The sequence below is a fragment of the Apis mellifera genome, linkage group LG7, assembly GCF_003254395.2.
Source record: "Apis mellifera strain DH4 linkage group LG7, Amel_HAv3.1, whole genome shotgun sequence".
NCBI lineage: Eukaryota > Metazoa > Arthropoda > Insecta > Hymenoptera > Apidae > Apis > Apis mellifera.
This window is the reverse complement of record NC_037644.1, coordinates 8,832,203-8,846,881: the sequence shown is the minus strand read 5'-3', so window position 1 is coordinate 8,846,881 and position 14,679 is coordinate 8,832,203. Positions and strand designations below refer to the sequence as shown.

Below are 14,679 nucleotides of genomic sequence, written 5' to 3'. Positions count from 1 at the left end.
TTAGATGGACGGGGAATTGGGGTAATCGGCAAGTTCATTGGGTCAGTGGTGGAGATGGGATGTCTAATGTTGTGACGAGAGGGAGGAAAAGGAAAGGGGAGGGATGAGGAACGATCGAGTTATTAAATCGGGAAATTGGGAATTGGAACGATCGTCGTTGGAAATTTTCGTGGTAAAGTCAATGAGGGACTGTATTTCTGTCAGTGGAAGATGGTTCTATGGTTTATTCGAGGAGATCGTGGATTTATTTACTATCAAATCAACCGGTAATCCAAAATTAACTTCCTCCGCGTTGGGGGCGTTTATTTTAATAGACGATTGGTTGGTCGGCCGGTTGAACGATGGAACGTTGTGCCGTTTGTGAAGTTTCTTCGGATTAAAAATATTCTTCCATTATATTCCTATTGTATTTTACTATGGTGGATTCGGTATAACTTTAATTGTTGACTTGTTTATTAACATCTTTTTTTGTCAAATATAATCATTCGATGGTTCAAATGAAAGGAATATTATTAGAAATAGATGTATATGTAATTGCAACTATTTTTATTTTGATAAAAGAATTGGAAACAATCCTTCTTTCGCTTTAATAGAGTTCTTCTCTTGAGTTCTTCTCATATTTTTATTTTTAGAACGATTAAAAATATTCAAAAGAATGTTGGATTCTAGATTTTAGATCTGTAAGATAATTATATGTAAATGGTAACACTATTGTTACTATTAATCTCTATTTTATTTTTCTATTTATGCATTTATTTGGACACTTTCTTATTTTTTAATTATATTTTAAGTTTTTAATGAAACTTTGTATAATATGAAGAACATAATGAATTATATATCATAAATAATTTCTTTTTATTGAAACATTTTAAAGAAATCAACAAAAATTTTCATTTCTTTAAAAATATAACTTTATAATAATTTTAAAATATAAACCAAAATTTTAATTTACAAAAAAATAGATTTCCAAAGAAAATTGTTTGCTTATTCATAACAATTGAAAGAATCTTACAATTTTGATTTGATTTCATCCTCTATGCTCCACAAACATTCATCAAAATCATAATTTTCTAATTAATTTCCAATAAATTTCTTTTGTAAAATAATATTGATTTAAATACTTCTTTGAATCTATTATGTACGAACATTTATTACAAATAATTTTTTCTTCTATTCAATCCACATGTTCGATACGTGATTGATTGGCACAACTTTTAGATAGGAATCAGAGAATCGATTCAAAAACGATAGACACGTTGTAAAAGAGTGACGAAGACATATCGGGCCGATGTCTGATATCGAATTCTCGCATAGTGCCCTCAGAACAGCGAGGCAGCCGCCCTAGGATTGCCAAAGAGTTTCAAATTTTATTTTGGGAGCACCACCTGCGTGTATTTCGTTCGCGTGTGAGCATCGCCCTGGCACGTGCTAACTTTCTGTGAACTTATTAACCAGTTAGCCCCATTTCACGCCATTTCTCGAGTCGAATAGACGTCGTCTTTCTAAAATAGAACGCATCGCCTCCGATCTTTCAACATATTAAAAAGTATATCGAAAGTAGACAGAAATTAAAGATTGTTGAGTGAAATAATCAATGAGAAAATAATTCGAGATGTTTGTCCGTTAACCATACGGAGCTGTGGTACGTTCGAAATTAAATAAACAGTAGTCTAAAACTGGATGTCTTATTGGATTCTTTTCGTATCATCCGAATCATTGGAGAAGTATGAAGGAAAGTGGATTTTAAAATATCTCATTTCTTGATTAATACAGAGGGAATAATTATATCTATAAATATAAATATTGAAAAAAATTTAACAAATTTAATTGAAAGAAAATAATTGCTTGAAAATAATTCAACAATTGTTATATATGTTACAAAATTCCACTCTGCACAATTGTAAATCTCGAAACATCTCTGTCATTTTCATCATTTCAATATCCAAACGAATCTCGAGAAAAAAGAAAATAAATAAATATCCACAAAAAAAAAAGGGTGAAGCATTCGATTCGGCTTCTACAGGACTTCCGGCGCCACCTGGGAAGCCAATTTTGATACCAGGAGCGGACGAGTCTCAACCGGATGTTGTCGCGATTCGTTGGGAGAGGTCACCGAGTAACGGTGGCTCGGCGATCGTCGGCTACCTGGTGGAGCATCGAAGGCTGGGCTCGCAGCATTGGGTGCGCAGCACGCCGGGTCTTTGCACCTTCCCGGAACTGACCTTGAGCGGCCTCGAGCCAGGATGGCGCTACCAATTCAGGGTCAGGGCCCAGAACGCGGTTGGCCTGTCCCGGCCCAGCGAGATCTCCGATCCTTTGACCGTCACCTTGCAGAGATCTGTTGCGTCCGCGCCCCAGTTTGACCTCGAGGTCAAGGACACCACCGTTCTCGAAAACGAGCAGGTAATTTCTCCCCTTTTTCCCCCTTTTTTCGCGTTTTTAAAGAATAGCGTTGACTAGATCATTATGTTACTTTTTTTTGATAAGTTAATAAGTTTAAGTATGAAACAAATTATCTGGAGGAATTTTGGAAGATAAATTTATTCGAATGAGCAATATAGCTGGTAGGAAAAGAAATGTATTATGATAAATTAATTATTTCTATTTTCAGACACGATCTGTGTTCTGATATGAATCTTGCTCAATAATAATTTTGAATAATCGACGTTTTATTATCAATTGATGAATAGAATTCCATAAATATCGATTATGTTAAACGACATTTCATTTTGAATATACAAAGTTATATTTCTTGTAACAAATGAGTAACATATTCCATGAAATAATGTTTTTAATAAAAATTAAAAATCTTCTTACGATTGAAATTCGTACACAATAAATTTTACAGAAACTAAATCATCTAATTTTTCGATTTCTTCCTACTGATTTTCATTTATATAAAAAATGATAATTCTCTTGATCAATCCTTATTATTATTTCATCTTAAATCCAGGCCGAATTTGTGGTTCGATTTACGGGATCGCCCCTGCCAAAAATCGCATGGTTCAAGGATGGTTTCGAGATCTTCAGCAGCAGGCGAACGAGGATCATCACAGAGAGTGGAAAAAGCGTTCTTCTCATTCATCAAACAGCGCTCAACGACGAGGGAGAAATAAAATGTACAGCGACGAACCGAGCTGGCCATGCTAGCACCAAAGCGAGATTAATCCTAGAAGGTTAAATTTTCAATTTTTAAAAATTTCTCGATGATGAAAATTTCCAATAATATTTTCTATTATCCGGGAACAGCACCTCCAAAGATACGACTTCCGCGCCAATACGAGGACGGCCTTCTCTTCGAGCAGGACGAAACGATCAGATTAAAGGTGTCGTTAGCTGGAAGGCCTCCACCTTCTGTGATTTGGTACCACGATGGCGAGGTGGTCTCAAGCGACGAGAGACACGTCTTCGAGTCGATGGACGGTGAATCGATCTTGAAGATACCCGATGCAAAACGAGTCGACAGAGGAGAATACGTGGTTAAAGCGATAAATAAGCTTGGGGAGGACACGTCGTCGTTTCTGGTGACTGTGACAGGTTGTTATTATATTTGAGAATAAAAATTAATAAATCGTTTTAAATTAAAAAATGAAGATAAATGTGAGTGTCGAGTATATGAAAGAAAAACGTATTTTATCTAATTTCGAAAAATGTATTTAACAAGATACGAATTACAAGAATGAACTTGTTAAATTTAACAATATTTTATTATATAAAAATTGCAAGACAAAAATTTTAATTTTTTTGATAAAATTTTATTCAAATTGATAAATAGACGTTTCTCTCTCGAATATCGTTACAACTTTCAATTTCTTCGAATTTTTCTATTCTTCTTCACAATATAAGCAGATGATTTTACATCGTGAAATCGTGTTATCGTATTATAATCCAAATATAAAAATAAAATTTCTTCTTATTTGTAGATCGACCTGCTGCGCCTGGAAAAGCGACAGTTACGATGACGTTGGGAAGATCGGTGTCATTGACGTGGCAAGAGCCGGAAGACGACGGTGGTTGCAAGATCGGCACATATATCGTCGAATATTATAGAGTTAGCGATAAAAAATTGCAATGAAATTCTTCTTTTCAAATTTTATATTCTTATTCTTCGTTTTCACTGATTATCTTTGAAACTTTGTTTTACAGATCGGTTGGGACGTGTGGTTGAAGGCGACCACGAGTAGGCAAACTAAAGCAACGTTGTCCGAACTGATCGAAGGATCCGAGTATAAATTTCGAGTGAAAGCAGAGAATCCGTATGGAGTTAGCGAGCCAAGCGAGGAGAGTGATGTAATATTCATTCCAGATTTGAAAAGAGGGTATGTTTGTTATTCTATTAAATAACATATAATAGTGTGATGTAGATATCGATACTTTGTGATATATTTTTAAAAAAATATAATTGTCAATATTTTAATTTTGAATTTAAAAAAAAATTTCTTTAACGAAACATTCATTGTAAATAATGTATATTATTATTCGTTAGTTATATCGCAAAAATCATGGAAGATGTTGATTGAAATAAGAATCATTTTCATTATATAAATTTCTCTTAAAAATAAAGTTTCAAATTTTGGTCACATATATTTTATCAGAACTATTAATATTTTTATGTAAAAAAATATTTATCAAAAAACAAACGTGTCATTTTTATATTTCTACTTCACAATATTTATACCTCACTTAATTTCTAATTATAAATAAAAATAAATAAAAATAAATAAATTTCTTGGAATATTCAGTATAGTGGCGCCCTTGTTGAGCGGAAAATCGCAGAGTCAAAGAGAAATTAGATCGCGAGAGAAGCGAGAAGTGAGTTTCGCCGTTCCAACCCAGAGAACCAGAAGTTTGACGAGAGAGGAGGCCCGAGACGACGATATTTTTGGGCCGGCTAGTCGTTCGATATCGGCTCAAAGACTAACAGGAAGGCCGTCCAGAGCTGACAGCAGGGTGACTTTTGCTTTGGACACAATGGATAAGTCGAAGCCACCTATTCCACCGGCCAGATCGAAGGATCATTCCAGTTCGAGGCATGAGAATCAGGTTGGAAATCACGTGGATCGTTCAACTGTTAACACGAATCTATCAAACACCGAGGCAAGTAGTTTTACTGTAACAATAAAATTTAAGTAATATAAGTAATAAAGAATATTGATTCAAAATCATTAGATTTTAACATAAAGTTCAAAGAAATTAGAAGCTTAAATTTGTTTAAATTTTAAAATTTATTACAATATAAATTTCTTTTTTTATATGACTAAATTTAGTTTTTTTTTTTTTTTACTTAATATTAGATATAATTAAATATAAGTGATTAAGTAAAAGAAAAGAAAATTTTGCGTTTAGAATTATTTTTAATTATATCATTATTGAATCATCCATAATATTAATTATATGTTTCGTTCCTTTAAAAAAAGTTTATTTTTTTTCATATACAAGTTCAATTAATCTTCAAAAATTAACTTCAAAAAGAGATTTGTCATAAACATTTCATAAACATTGTAATATAAACGTAATATAACAAAATATTGTTGTAAATAGGTTTTAATTCAAAATAAGGAACCTCCATCAATTCAAATACCACTGACAACTGTGACAGTGACTCCACCTACAATGGAAGAATCTAACAAGCGTTCAGCGTTCAGAGAATCGCGTTCCCGATCAGTTTCCATGTCCAGAGAGCGTAGCATGTCGCCATTGTCGATGCCCAAGATTCAAGAACAGCACGAAGAAGAAACATTCAACTATTCGCGTCCATCTTTAAGTTTAACTTTGAAGAAGCAGCAAGCCGACGAGGTTGAAACACCACGAATAACGAAAAGTGATATTTTGTACGACAAATTAGGATTGCCCATCTCCCCTAGAGAGGATGATGTCACCGTTATGCACGGAAGTTCGGAATTTATGCTGGTTTTGTACCCAGAAGATGAAGAGAAGAAAGTGGATGACACAACGCGAAAAGATTTAGGTATTACAATATTATTTAATTGGAAAAGAATATTCGTTGCAATTTTATTTTTCAGATATGAATTGAAATTACGTGAATTCGCCATAAAATCATATGAAAGTAGTACTAGTATTTTTAAATGATCATACATGATCAATAATACTAACATTAATATTTTGAAATTACATTGCTATGAAGATTTGAAAACTGATAAATGAAAAATTTGTAATTGATATAAAATTTATATTGAAAATATTAATTTAGCTTAAACAAATTGAGAGCTAAGAGGAAATTTACAACAGAGAAAATAATAAAATATTTGTAAATGATCTCACTTCGTTTCGATTAAAAGAACACTGAAAATATCAATAATACATTGCTCCCATTATCAGAAACATTTGAAACGATAAAAATTAATTTCCTTTCCGATAATTTCCCAATTTTCAGAGGCAAAACAGGGTGCAACAGAGGGGGCAGAGGATATCGAGGACCTGATACCACCACCTATGTCCCTCTCCCTCCCAGAACTGTTCAGCGCTGAGCACCAAGTGGTAGAAACCCTGAGAGAGGCGGTTAGCTCCACTGAGCTCCTTCACGAGCGTGCCATGGAACGTTTCTATCGTGCAGTGGCGGCTGAAGAGGCATCGGAACTGGCTAAAAGAAAAAGCCAACTCGAGAGAAGAACCGGGGAGCTGGCGACAACGATAGCGAACAAGACAGGCGCCGAAGACATCTCGGACAGCCAAAGATCCTCGTTCAAACGGCGACTCTCCAACCCGAACGTTCCATCCTCGAATCTGATTACCTGGCAGTCTAAGAAGAATCGTAGAAGACTGAGCGACAGCCAAACGGAAACCATCAAAGCGCCTCAGAAACTCTTGACCCCTACCACCTTCTTATTGGACGTGGAGGCAAGGTCTGATCCCAATATACCCAGCGATTCCGAGTCACCGATCGCGACGCAATGGGGATTGGAGAATAAACCAATTTTGGAGGACACGCCATTGCGCAGGTGGCACGACACCAACGTCTCCTCATTGGTCGAGGAGAGGCAGGAAGAGAAATCGATAGGCTGGCAATCAGCGAGCAACGAGGATGCGCGCATCGAGGAACCGCCTCGAGATCAACCGACTCAACAATCTCAACCGGGAACGAGGCGAGAAGAGGAGGAAAAGGAAGAAGAGGAGGAGGAGGAGGAGGAGGAGAGTGTAGAATCGTCGGAAGAATCCTCGGAGGAGGTCAGCAGCGCCGACAGCGAGGATTTGAAGCTTCTAAAAGCAAGAATCCTTGCCAGACAGGTGCTCGACGAGGAGGACACTTATCATCCAAGGGGGAAGCCGATTCTTCACGTTGAAACTGAGCAACCGATCCGATCTGTAGCCCTCGTCTCTCCCAGCACCGTGGTTCCAAAATCGATCCTGAAGAAGCCCAAAGAGGAGCTCCCGATCCCCGTGAACAGTTTCGGCAGACCTATCCCGCCCGAGAAACCTATTAGAAGATCATTGCCTCCGAACGTTCATCCGTTGAACAGGAACGAGCAGGAGGAGGAGGAAGCTGGCGAGGAGAGACAGGTCACTCCAGAGCCTGCCAGGGTACCGGTTATGTCCGAGTCTGACACGGACAGCGTGTTGTCCGCGGGCGAAGCGGCCAAGAATCGCAGGATTCAGGCAAAGATGAGAACAGCGACACCTGAGGAGGAGGTGGACGAGGAGGACATCGAGGCGAGGATGGCGGTGGTCAATCACTACACCGAGATAGTCAGGGAGCACTCCTCCCTCGCTCGTTATCACAATTACAGAAACTCCGAGGAGAGGAGACAGTTTGGAGGGGAGACAGCCGGTTCTAGGAGATCCTCGATCTCGGACGATCAGGAGGCAAGTAATCGAGGGAGAGATCGTTTCGAGGGAAGGCAGGAGAGCGTCGAGGGGAGAAAGAGAGTTGAGGAGAGGCAACAAACGAAAGTTGTCGCTGGTTCTCGAGGTACGACTCCGGCCAGGGACACGAAGGAGAAACGATCGAGCAGGCCGTCGTCCAGGAATCAGTCCCCGGTTTCGAGGTCGAGGAACGTGTCCACCGAAAGAGGAGGAGTTTCCTCGAGGTCCTCGTCGAAGAGCAGAGTTCGTGCACCGTCCCAAGACAGAAGGCCACCTTCGAGGACCGGGTCTGAGGAGCAACGATCCGTTCGAGAGTGGTCCGTGGAGGAGGGTAGAGGTGTGAGTGGTCGATCGAGGAGATCCTCTTCGAAGACACCTTCCAGATCTAATTCGAGGGACAGGAACAGAGCTGGGACTCCCGTCGAGTCGAAGATGGAACGTCTCCAGAAAGCTTTGGAGAGCAAGAAGTATCGATCCTACTCTAGACGTGGATCCAGCTCACGTGGCAGGGATTATCAATCTGAGAAAGGTTGGCGGGAGAGCCGTTTGAACGAGGAACAACTTGCTATAGAGGCGAAACATAATGTGAGATCGACGGTGGAGTACATAACTGATCTAACATTGTTGCTTGCCGCTGTCTACGTTTATCTGTTCAAGAAGGAGACCCTGGCGATTCCCTTCATAGCGCTTCTGTTCTATAGAAGAATCCAGCATGAGATCAAGGGAAGAGTATCGAAAGGGTGGTGGTCGTCGAAACGAAACTCATGATACGACAAAATTTTACATTTTGAATGGGGAGGAATATTTATGGAAATTTTGGAAATTGTACGTACATATGTATATGCGTCGAAGAGACATTTTTGAATCTTTGATATTGGGGATCGTCGTGCTTACTCGTGATGATCGCTCGAAGAACAAATTCTTGACCTTCGATTCGACGGCATTGCAACATGCCGATTCTCGATCTTTAGGGTTGTAGACTTCGAGATGCATTCGTATGGCAATCTGTCAAGTGCAATCACGGTGCATCGATTGATGGGTTGTTCGATGACAGGCCAATTGTTGTATTTCATTTGAGAATTTCACACTGTCAACGAGTATCAAAAATGATAGTATATGTTTTACAAGAGAAATATATTTAATAGTGTATGATTATAAATTATTATTATTATTATTATTTGTTGTAACTATTATTTATTCCTATTTATTATGGATATTCTTACGTGCAATAAATGTTGTACATAACTGTTGAATTTAAATTTATTCTTCTTTCTGTTTTATTTTTAGATCTTTCTTATGATTTTGAATTATATTAGTGTACAATAATTAACGATAAAAATTTAGGAAGAAGAGATCTTTCTGTTTATTATTATTTAAGAGTTAAGAAATAAATTGTAGAAATAAAGCGATCGGTTTACAATTTTAGCCAAGACGTTTATTGTATAAGCCTTACATTCTATTTTAATTTCATCTAGATTTTAAGCCTCTCTACCGATATCATGACCACGACAATTACGTTTCTGTTGGCCAAGAATCTACTCTGTTCCTTATTTAAGTCTGACGCTCCACTTTAACACAAAAGCAAGTCTTAAGATAATAATCATGATAACGGAATTATTGGTATCCGTACTGCTCATACTTGAATTCATTAGTTTCAAATTTTTTTGATTAAATTTTCACTTCGAGAAATCTTGCAAAAATCTATCAATCACTGAATTCGTATTATTAGTCAAGAATCTCGAACCTCCTGTTCCAAAATTAACATCCTATTTCATCATTATTACTATATATTAGCTGGCAAATCAATCATTCCATTTTAGTCAATTAAATATTATCTCTTCCAAATTCAAGAAATTCATCCCCTTCGTTAGAAGATAAAATGATAAAAATGGCTCGAATATTTTATATTCGATTCAAATATTTTTAATTTAGCTTTAATCAGAAATATATATTTATTTATACTTAAAAAATGGTGGAAAATTTAAAATATTGTTATATATTGTAGAATGATGAATTAATAAAAAAATCTTTTATTTCAATTAATAAGAAAATCATTCGAAAACTCGACAGATATAATTACAGAATAGGAATATTATGCAAAGAAAATAACGAATTTGGATGAAAATTAAATAAATTAATTCCTCATAAATATTATGATTTAAACAATGTAAATTTTGTGTAAATAATTCTCCTAAGATTCAGTAAATTATAATTCTATAATAATATTTAAGCTGTTAATTTTTTAAAATACTCCAAACCGTTTAAAAATTTTTAAATTTCTCTTCTCTTTGAACTTTATTACTTAGAAAAAGTCTAATATTTTACAATTCAAAAACGAAATTCAGATCGAAAATAAAATAAAAAAAAAAAGGTCAAAGAAAGAAGAAAAGCGTAGCGCGAGACAGAGAAAGAGAAAATTCAAAATTATTCGAAGCAACGCGCCAGGTCACGTCAGGGATAGATAGGAAGCCATCACAATAATAACCAATTACCTACAATCCAAAAAGAAAAAACGAAATCGAAAAATCGAAGAAAGGAAACCAAGGAAAAAAGATCAAGAGAAAAAAAGAGAAGAAACTCCACTTTAAGAAGAAGAAAAAAAAAGACTAAAAATTATTCCAAGTTACGAAATACACCGGGACGCATTAGACCCACAATAATAACCACTGTATACCGATTATCTACTTAATCCAAAGAAGAAGAAAAAGAAGAAGAAGAAAATCCAAAACAAAGCAGGGGGGAAAAAGAAGAAACAAGGTCGAAGAAAGAAGAGAAAAAAGCCAAGTCTCGCCGCTTGTAAGAGAGAGAGAGAGAGAGAGTGAAAGTTATTCAAAGATAAAAAAACAACGATGCGCCGGGTTACATCAGGAGAATAGATAGGAGAGCGAAAGAAGAAAGAGGGGCGAGGGGCGTTCCTCTCGAAAGGGGAGAAAGGGAGAAAGAGGCGTATAGGAAGCTTGGCTCGCCCCTAGCGCGCATGTGCGCGTTTCGTTAAAACGACGAAGCCGAGAGTGGCGTGTCGAGACGATTTTAGACCGGAGCAGGGCCTCCCGCCGTCAGATTTCGTGGCGCAGGGTGTGCTTGTGCCACGGGTCACCAGAGAGGAGCACGGAAGCATCTTTGGCGGCCGAGGCGGCGTAAGCCGTGACCGGAAGGACAGGTTGTGCAGGTTGCATCCCAATTCGTCGTCGATCGAACGCGAGTGTTCCCTCCCCTTCGCGAGTGATGTCAATTCGAGGAAAAATCGGTCTTACCATCGTCTGACGAGATGACCTTAACAGGTAAGCGGTTGCCGCGTATTAGAACGCTTCTTAGATTCGCGAATATGCGTCTCAGATAGATAGAAAGTTCTCTTGAAAGTTTTTCGAGAAAGAAAAGTCTTGGAATGGAAGAGGATATTGCGTGAACGAAAATTTCAACGATTTTGTTATCTTTCTTGTAAATTTCGTTACGTAGAATGGAAGAAAAATCGGAATATCGTGAAACGTAAATTCGATACGATCGAGAAGATGGAATAGAAATCGAAAGTTTCGAACGAAACTTCTCCGTTTCCATAGAAATCGTGCATCGATGACGTTTCACGAAATTTGCTTAGATCGAACCTTTTGATTGATCCTTTCCGTGTCAATCAATTGTAATTGTAATCGTAATTCAACGAATCGTTACATAAAAATCTCGAGGCTTGCCGGTGGTCGAAGGCTCGGTATTTATACGCGGTAATAACACGCGTTTACGAATCTGCGTTTAAAAATAAGAGTAAAACTGTTTTTAACCGGGCATTTCAATCGCGGCACGGAACGACGACGCGAGTCGGAGGGAAAAAAAAAGAAAATGTGATGAGTGTCGCGTTGAAAATGGAACAAAGTGTCGCGGCCATGTTTATTTTTTTTTTTATTTATTTACAGGGATGCCGGCCGCTCGGAATTCCTTCCGATTTCGCAAATTTTTTAACGGGATTTAATAAAATGTAATACAAATTCCTTGAATGGGAAGAGATAGGCCAAGTTTTGTATTCTTCCAAAGCAATTCCCATCTTGGCTTTCACCGCTCAGACTATCTATATTTACGCCCGCGATTTTCGTCTGCGCGTACGTTTTCCGTGGCCATTTTGGAGACCACGTGAGCGGCCGAATACCAGGTAGCGATCGCGAATAATAAATTTTCGCCTACTATCGAACGTCGAATATATCGGATCTCATCTCCTCTGATTCTTCGAATCAACATATTTGAAAACCATATCAAAAATCGAAGGAGATTCCTCCAATATATGGATATTGATTCGAAATTGCAATCGATAAGATTATAAAAAAAAATTACAAGAAATTGGAAATAGTTGCACGTAAAAAGAAAATGAATATATAGAAATGTATGGTACGGTTTCCATTAAAAAAATTCATGAAAATATATAATAGTTATTCGCCATAAAATAGGAAATTTTCACGAAGTATATGTTGCATATTATTTAATTGAAAAGAAGACACGATTCTTCTTTCAAAATGTTCCTTTCAATTCATCTTCCAATAAATAGTCAATTTAATTAATTTATTATTATTTATTATGGTATCATTTTATCGATTTAACAACCGAAATAGTCTTTTATATATTTTATGAAAATAGAATTTCTGTGCAAAATTTTTTATTGTAAAAAATTGCAACTAAAAGAAGTTAGAGATTATTATTAATAATCTATTTCATTACACGTGCAATTGGTTACAGACAACATGACGAAAGTTAAAGGACCGCCACGATGGCTGGACCCGGACCAGGCACTTCCGGTTCAGGGACGCGTCGGTGAAGACATCGTTATCGAGCCGAGATTACGATGGTCCGATGTTTTCGACGAGCTACGATTTGAACTGTAAGGATTACTTCTTTATTTTAATTTATCTCGAATATATTTAGATATTGGATAAAATGATAGAATTGTTTCCAACCTTCTAACGATTTCGATAGTTTAATAATAACCAAACATTTGTTTATTGAATTATTTGTTCTTTTCGAATAATTTGTAATTCAATTTGGATTAATGATTTCTGTGATAAACTCGTTTGATATGAATTATTTTTAATTTATTAATTATTCTGCTTTTTATGTGTTATTTTTTATAACAACAAATAATCCATCCATCTTTCTTTTTAAAGAAATTTGTACATAATAAATTAATCTTCGACACATTTATTTAATTTTACAAATTTTAAAAAATTTGTTTGTCTCTTTTAAATAAATTTTTTTCTTTAAAATTTCTAGATCTAGTATGAAATTTAGATTCTAAATAAATCGATAAATATTTATTTAAAACTTTTCAAATAAATTCCACGAATTTCACAGTTTACATGATTGCAATTACAATAATAAGAATAATTATAACGTGAAAGCAGTATCTACGAACATTGCTGTTCGAATGGCGGGTTCACGGCCCCTGTTTTGTTTCGCCTCGTACTACAATGATCGAGTATCGTCGTTTACCCGTTATCGTTCATTCTCGACTATTGGCCCTAATTCCGTGGAAACCTTGAAACGTGCCAAGGATCGAACGCAGTTTATTTCGAGCTGTCGCGCACTTAATTTTCGCGAAGTTACCAAACCGCCGTCCCGTGTAATCTTTGCATATAATTCCCGGTTCAAATTTTCCAATGCCAGAAATGAAATAATCGATCGATTATTTCCAATTTTCATAATGGAAAGAGGAATAAAAAAATATTTCTTCGTCGAATTTTTCTTCAACTGAATGACAACTTTCAAATGAAAGAAGAACACCAAGAAGAAAAAAGTACACTAATTGTAATATTGTGTTGATTGAAAGTTTGAAACTGTTTTAAACATTTTAAACGTTTTAAATTATGGCTTAAGTAGGAATCTTTCAAATTGTTTCAAATAACAGAATTAAAATTTTTTTTTTAATATAAGAAGAGTCGTACAATAAGATTATAGTTTGACTTATTATGAATGTCAATTAATTTAGTTTATTAGGTATCATCGTGTCTGTTTGGGGATTATAAAGAGAATATACAATGAGTGTAATTTTTTTTAAAGATATTAATATTCAAAAATCATATTTTAATTATGAGCCTATCAATATAAAGTTACATAATAATTTTTGAAAAATATGCATTGGGTTACCAACTAACGAGTTAAATTTCAATTTTCTCAAATTCGAGATAGTTTTTTAGCAATCATTAAGATAATAAATTTCGTCTAGGAAGGTGAAAGATATTGAACGCTTATTTTGGGAACGCAAAACATGACCTCATCTAGCCTCGCCGCTTAAATAAGACAAGAAGAGTGACGGATCGATGATATTTGTCGTCTTTTTTGAACAATTTGTCATCTGAATCATGTTACTTGCTCCTGCCTCAATCTTCTTATTAATCCTTTTTGTCACAATGAAAAATCTCGATATCGGACAATTTCTTTTCCAAATTTGCCCAAAATTATTTTAGAAACAGATCAAGCAATAGCAAATTTAATAGAATTCTGGACATATAAAATTTTCTAGACACCATATATTAAATAAAGATCTAATATCGAAATATCCATAAATTTCCATTCCAAATAATTCATTAATCTAAAATATCCAAATTACATTTAAAATTCAGACTAAGTCTTATTATTACAAACATAGAGTGAAAATTATAATCACAACTCTGACTTGATCCAACGAAGAATTACTTAGAGTAGCCAAAGAGTTGGAAAGAAATTTCTTTCAATCTCAAGAATGAGATATTTCATCAGAAGAATAGGAAACCGATCGTACAATTAATTTCTCATACAAAACGTTCGAAAGAATCGTAAAACCTGCCTTCGCCAATTCCAACGAAAAATTCCTCCCATCGAAAACATTCGAAAAATCAAGCCTCG

General features: G+C 36.0%; 1 protein-coding gene across 1 annotated transcript in view; it reads left to right on the top strand.

The window, feature by feature from the left end:
• LOC725936 (titin homolog) overlaps positions 1-14,679 on the top strand; it is a 79,916-nt gene that overhangs the window by 757 nt on the left and 64,480 nt on the right. The window contains exons 2-12 of the mRNA XM_026441700.1: positions 2,024-2,403; positions 2,954-3,176; positions 3,250-3,537; positions 3,924-4,051; positions 4,147-4,319; positions 4,743-5,097; positions 5,542-5,968; positions 6,395-7,044; positions 7,135-8,550; positions 8,801-8,810; positions 12,553-12,679. Of these exons, the coding sequence (XP_026297485.1) occupies positions 2,024-2,403; positions 2,954-3,176; positions 3,250-3,537; positions 3,924-4,051; positions 4,147-4,319; positions 4,743-5,097; positions 5,542-5,968; positions 6,395-7,044; positions 7,135-8,550; positions 8,801-8,810; positions 12,553-12,679 (4,177 nt within the window). The remainder of the gene's footprint in view (positions 1-2,023; positions 2,404-2,953; positions 3,177-3,249; positions 3,538-3,923; positions 4,052-4,146; positions 4,320-4,742; positions 5,098-5,541; positions 5,969-6,394; positions 7,045-7,134; positions 8,551-8,800; positions 8,811-12,552; positions 12,680-14,679) is intronic.